The sequence below is a fragment of the Lycium barbarum genome, chromosome 8, assembly GCF_019175385.1.
Source record: "Lycium barbarum isolate Lr01 chromosome 8, ASM1917538v2, whole genome shotgun sequence".
In the NCBI taxonomy this organism is placed as follows: domain Eukaryota; kingdom Viridiplantae; phylum Streptophyta; class Magnoliopsida; order Solanales; family Solanaceae; genus Lycium; species Lycium barbarum.
In genome coordinates, this window is record NC_083344.1 from 123,959,567 (window position 1) to 123,966,630 (window position 7,064).

At 35.2% G+C, this 7,064-nt stretch overlaps 1 protein-coding gene across 1 annotated transcript; it reads left to right on the top strand.

Annotated features, from left to right (window-relative positions):
* The first annotated feature begins 307 nt into the window (after positions 1-307).
* Positions 308-955, top strand: LOC132608284 (uncharacterized). The gene has a single exon (XM_060322331.1). It carries the CDS (start codon positions 308-310, stop codon positions 953-955), a length of 648 nt encoding a protein of 215 aa, XP_060178314.1.
* The last annotated feature ends 6,109 nt before the right edge of the window (positions 956-7,064 follow it).

A 7,064-nucleotide genomic window follows, 5' to 3' on the forward strand; every position in this document is an offset into this window, starting at 1 on the left:
TTGAGTTCGTTGCCCTTGATATTTCGGGAAAGAATTATCCATCATGGGTGCTAGATGCTGAAATCCATCTGGATGCTATGGGTTTTGGAGACACCATTAAAGAAAAAAATAAAGCATCCAACCAAGAAAATGCATATTCTTGCGTCATCACCTTGATGAGGACCTAAAGATTGAATATCTTACTATTAAGGATCCGCTCATTTTATGAAAAAACTTGAAAGAAAAGTATGACCACCTGAAGATGGTCATCCTCCCAAAAGCACGACATTAATGGATCAATCTAAGGCTACAAGATTTTAAATCAGTTATGAAGTATAACTCTGAGATGTTCAGAATTACTTCTATATTGACACTATGTAGAGAAACGATTAGTGATTCTGATAAGCTGGAAAAGACGTTCTCCACTTTTGATGCCTCGAATGTGCTCCTGCAGCAGCAATATCGAGAGAAAGGATTCACAAAGTATTGTGATTTGATTGCTCATCTTCTTGTGGCTGAACAAAATAATGATTTGCTGATGAAAAATCACGAGAATCGACCTGCTGGCGCTGCACCATTCCCTGAAGTGAATGAGGTGTATGCCCACTACTCTAGGCGTGAAAAAGGTTGTGGCCCCGTTCATGGTCGTGGTCGTAGTCGTGATAATGGTCAAGGAAGAAATAATTTTCCTGACATTAATCATTCTTCGAAGAAAAATTACTACCATAAGGGGAAAAAGAAGGATGAGAGGCATGGAGTGCCAAAAGGGCGTGACTCAGAAAATAAATGCTATCGTTGTGGTGGAAGTGGACACTGGTCACGTACATGTTGGACGCCAAAGCACTTGGTTGAGCTTTATCAAGCATCAATGAAAAGGAAAGAGAAAAATCCTGAAGCTAATTTTATCTCTGAAGATCAAGTTGATATTACTCACTTGGATGTTGCCGATTTTTCGAGCACCCTGAAGAAAAAATAGATCGCTTGATTGGTGATGGATCTATAGTTAAGAATGATTGATTTGCTTCATTTTGGTTTTTAAATGATAGTAGTAAGCAAACAAAGATCATGTAATCGTAGTACTAGTCTATTTCCATTTTCATGCTTATTTCCTTTTTTATCATAGTAGTAATAGATCATGTAATCGAAGTACTAGTTTATTCCCATTTTTATATGTTAAACATTTTGGTTTTTAAATGATAGTAGTAATAGTTACTATTACTTTTATTTATGTATGTCATTTGAAGATATGGATATCTCTCGAAATGGGTTTGAATTAAAATTCAATTGTGAAGGCATTTGTTTGATTGATTCTGCTACAACGCACACGATATTCAAAGATAAGAAATATTTTTCTCATTTACTCATGGGCAAGATAAATGTTAGTACGATTTCTGGTAGTACTAATTTGATTGAAGGCTCCGGAAGAGCCATCCTAAATTTGCCTAGGGGAACAAAACTCATTATAAACGATGCCATGTTCTCTCCTAAGTCTCAAAGGAATTTATTGAGTTTTAAAGATATCCGCCAAAATGGATATCATATTAAGACAATGGATGAGATGAATCTTGAATATCTTGGTATCACCAAGAATGTCTCGAGCCAGAAATATGTTATAGAAAAGTTCCCTAGTTTATCTTCTGGCTTATATTGGACAAAAATTAGTGCAATTGAGGCACATTCTATTGTAAACCAGAAGTTTACTAATTCCAATACTTTCGTACTTTGGCATGATCGACTAGGACATCCTGGATCTATAATGATGAGGTGAATTATAAAAAATTCAAATGGGCATCCATTAAAGAACCTGAAGATTCTTTCAAATGATGAATTTTCTTGCACTGCTTGTTATCAAGGCAAGTTGATTATTAGGCCATCACAAACAAAAGTTGGGATTGAGTCCCCAGCATTTTTGGAACATATACATGGGGATATTTGCGGACCTATTCACCCACCTAGTGGGTCGTTTAGATATTTTATGGTCTTAATAGATGTTTCTTTTAGATGGTCTCATGTGTGCCTACTGTCATCTCGCAACCTGGCGTTTACAAAATTATTGGCACAAATAATTCGATTACGGGCACAGTTTCCTGATAATCATATCAAGTCCATTCGCCTTGACAATGCTGCTGAGTTTTCATCCCAAGCATTTAATGATTATTGTTTATCAATTGGGATAAAAGTTGAACATCCTGTAGCTCATGTTCACACTCAAAATGGTCTTGCAGAATTATTAATTGAACGTCTGCAGTTGATAGCAAGACCATTACTTATGAAAACAAGGTTGCCCACTTCTGTTTGGAGTCATGCAATTTGGCATGCAGCAATACTTGTTTGTCTCAGACCGACGAATTATCATAAATTCTCACCGTTGCAATTAGTTTTGGGTTAAGAACCTAATATATCCCATCTAAGAATTTTTGGATGCGCTGTATATGTGCCTGTAGCACCACCACATCGTACTAAGATGGGTCCCCAAAGAAGGTTAGAAATATATGTTGGGTTTGAATCAACCTCCATTATTCGCTACCTTGAACCATTGACGGGAGATTTGTTCACTGCTCGATTTGCAGATTGTCTATTTGATGAGACACTTTTCCCAAAATTAGGGGGAGAAAATAGTGAAATCAGAAGAGAAATTTTGTGGAATAATTGATAAGTTGGTATTTTACCAACTTATCTCTTCTTCAATCTTATATTTTTGCTATATTTGATTGAGAAAATAGTGCATTTAATATCATTGACATCTATTTTACAGGTTTTATGTGATTTAGAAGTGATCGTAAGAAACCAAGTGAAAATAAAGTCAAAAAGAGGTCAAATTGGACAGATTTGCAAAACTGTCAAAACTGGACAGTTTTGCAAAAAGGGGACAGATTTGCAAAAACGGGCAGAACTGCAAAAACTGAAATCTGGGTCATATTTTGTTATTTTTTGGACTTGGAAAAATTAGTCAACTATAAAAGCAAGACTTGGTGAAATTATTTATCATCTTTGGCATTTCAACATAAGTCTTGAAGAGTTAGGGTTCCAACACCCACACTTGGGGATTGAAGATTTGAAGTTTTGATGAGAAATTTCTTAACCCTTTACTCATTTCTTCAATTCCTTGCTATGTATTGAATATCTAAGTGTGTAGTATTTCATTTCTATACTTGAACCTTATTCATGGAAGTATACATTGTTAAAGTTTGGATTGAAACTCTTGTTTTGCTTATGTATTGAATGATTTTTATTCCTAATGAAGTGAGTTAATGTTGTTTTAATTATTCTTGTTCTTTAATGTTTCTTAGGGGAATTGCTAACCCTAGGACTCGCCCATTTATTTCGGTTTAAACTCGGAAGAGGCAAACTCGGGATTGGGAAAGAATAATTAACAAGAATTTGAGGCGTTAACCCTCATCTAATGGAAATTGACCTAGGGATAGGTGACACCACTTGTAGCCATATTCGGGTGTTCTTAATGCTCCTAATTGCCTTAGGGATATTCAATTAGGTAGTCCAGTTAGTCTTCGGAAGAAGCTAATTTAGAGTCATTATCCGAGGCTAAGTAATATAAACTCACCATTATTTGTAAATCATAAAATACATTGGATCGTTACTTGACCATGGTTTCCTTTGTATCAATTCTTGTGGCCATTGATCGTTTTACTTGCTTTCTAGGTTAGTTTACGTTTGCACAATTAGTTATAATTTTCTCTCTAAATAACCTTTCAGTGTTTGGCATAACTATTGTTGGTGATAATTCCTACTTTTCCTAATCGCCTATATATTGTTCTCTGTGGGATCGACCCCGACTCATAGTTGGGTAAATTATATTTGCATACGACCGTGCTCATTCTAATTAATAGGGTGGATTTGGACGTTATCAATAATCCATCACTGTCTCATCTTGATCCACGTGCTTCTATTTGTGAGCAAGAGGTTCAAAAGATTATTCACTTGCAGAAAATAGCAAATCAAATGCCAGACGCATTATAGACTTGAAAAGAATTACCAAATCACATATCCCTACAGAGAATGTCCCAGTTCAGATTAATGTCCCTGTAAGATCATCTACTAGTGTCGTAGCACGCCTAAAGCGTGGTAGACCATTGGGTTCTAAGGATCGAAATTCCAGAAAACGAAAAACCAATGAATAAGATGACACTACGAAAGAATCTCATAAAGGAATTCAAGATTTGAGTAATCCTATGATCCTTGAAGAGATCAATGAGCCCGAGACTCAAGAAAATGAGGAACTATCAATAAATCCAATTGATGATGGAAACAATTTGAATCGATCAGAAATAGTGGTGGATTATGTCTTTGCATATAATGTTGCAACAAGATTATGCAAGATAGTGAGGATCTTGAACCTCAATCTATTGGAGAATGTCGACAAAGATGCGATTGGCCAAAGTGGAAAGAAGCAATTAAATCAGAGTTGAATTTACTTGCCAAACGCGAAGTTTTTGGACCTGTAGTCCAAACACCTAAGGGTATTAAACGTGTTGGTTATAAATGGGTTTTTGTGCGTAAAAGAAACGAGAAAAATAAAATACAAAGATACAAGGCACGCCTTGTTGCACAAGGTTTTTCACAAAGACCTGGTGTCGATTATGAAGAGACATACTCACCGGTTATGGATGCGATAACATTACGTTATCTTATTAGTTTCGCTGTCTATGAGAAAGTTGAGATGCATTTGATGGATGTGGTTACAGCCTATCTTTATGGGTCACTTGATAGTGAGATATATATATATATATATATATGAAAATCCCTGAAGGATTTAAGATGCCTGAAGCATATAGTTCAAAGTCTCGGGAAATATACTCAATCAGATTGCAAAGATCATTGTATGGTTTGAAGCAATCAGGACGCATGTAGTATAACCGCCTTAGTGAGTATTTATCGAAGGAAGATTTTATAAATGATGCCGTTTGCCCATGTGTTTTTATAAAGAAAAAAATATCGGGGTTCATTGTACTTGTTGTTTATGTTGACGACATAAACCTTATTGGAACTCCAGCAGTGCTTCAAAAGGCAATTGATTATTTAAAGAAAGAATTTGAGATGAAAGATCTTGGAAAAACAAAATTATGTCTTGGTTTGCAAATTGAACATTTGACAAACGGTATCTTTGTCCATCAATCTGCCTATACAAAAAAGGTGTTGAAACGATTCTACATGAATGAAGCACATCCATTAAGTACTCCAATGGTTGTCCGATCACTTGATGTGAATAAGGATCCGTTCCAACCTCAAGAAAAGAATAAAGAGATTCTTGGCCCTGAAGTACCATATCTTAGTGCGATTGGTGTACTAATGTATCTTGCTAATACTACAAGGCCTGACATAGCATTTTCAGTCAATCTGTTAGCAAGATATAGCTCTGCACCAACCAGGAGACATTGGAACGGAATCAAACACATACTGCGGTATCTAAAAGGGACTACTGATATGGGTTTGTTTTATTCCAACAATTGCAGTCCCGATCTTGTTGGTTATGCCAATGCAGGGTATTTATCTGACCCACACAAAGCTCAATCTCAAACACGCTATGTGTTCACATGTGGGGGCACTGCTATATCTTGGCGATCTACAAAACAATCTATTGTGGCTACTTCATTAAATCATGCTGAAATAATAGCTATTCACGAAGCAAGCCGAGAATGTGTGTGGTTGAGGTCAATGATACATCTCATTCGAGAAAAATGTGATCTAAAATGTGACAAAGTACCCACGATCTTATATGAAGATAATGCAGCGTGCATAGCCCAATTAGGGGAGGATTCATAAAAGGAGATAGAATGAAGCATATTTCACCAAAGTTATTCTTCACACATGATCTCTAGAAGAATGGTGATATCAACGTACAACAGATTCGGTCAAGTGATAATTTAGCGGATTTGTTCACTAAGGCATTGCCAACCTCAACATTTAAGAAGTTGATATACAAGATTGGAATGCGTCATCTCCGAGACATTACTTGATGTTTCCATCAGGGGGAGTGAAATACGTGTTGTACTCTTTTTTCCTTAACCAAGGTTTTATCCCATTGGGTTTTCCTGGTAAGGTTTTTAACAAAACAGCCAGCAATGCGTATTACTAGATATGTGTACTCTTTTTCCTTCACTAGAATTTTTCCCACAGGGTTTTTTTAGTAAGATTTTAACGAGACACATTATCTATTAATAAAACATCCAAGGGGGAGTGTTATGAACTATGTCACAAGATATTTGGATGTATTATTAGGTGTAAATTATACCACTTGCACATTAAGTGATAAAATACAACTTGCACTTGCAAGATGTATCTTAGTTGTAGCAGGTTATATCTTAGTTGTACTTTTTAGTTGTAGATTAGTTGTATCTTAGTTGTAGCATAGTTGCAGCAAATTGTAAATCAATTTGCACAAGTTGTATGTTGAAAATTGAGGGGCAAAACTCTTCTATAAATAGAGATCGTTGCCCTCTCATTTAGGACACCATCAACAAGTGATAATATAATATCTCCTTTCTCTCTAAAAAGTTATTTTAGTTTGCTTCTCTTGTTTATTTCCAATTATATAGTTTTATAACATCTACAAAATATGTCCCAACCCCGCTCTCCCCCTCTCACACTCTAATGAGCTTTTAGTTACTCGGTGTTTATATCAATGATCAATCCATACATCACATACGTTTTAAATTTATGTATACTTTTATCACTAAATCATAATTAATTAATATACATTTTAATTTTAATTTGGACTAAATCATGATAAATTAATATGATTTTGTATGAATATCAAATGCATGTAAATTTTACAATTCACGAGGTTGATAACATACTCCACCATGTCTTCAATGCTGAAACTCGATATAATATTCTTTTCTTTACCAAAATAAAATCATATGTTGATGTAACTATAGACTCACCCGGTCTTTTTCAGTTACTCCTACTTTATAGGACAAGTAGTACTGTGTAATATTATTACTTTCATAAAGAGACAGTTTTATTTTCTTAATATCATCATATCTTTTAATTTCAACCTCAAGAAAGTTCATGAAAGTGGACCTTAAATGTACTTTCTTTGCTTGAATTGTACAAGAAATAGCAAA

What these genes read in the sequence shown, in the direction of transcription:
- LOC132608284 (XM_060322331.1), top strand. Translation starts at nt 308, where the DNA reads ATGAAGTATAACTCTGAGATGTTCAGAATTACTTCTATATTGACACTA.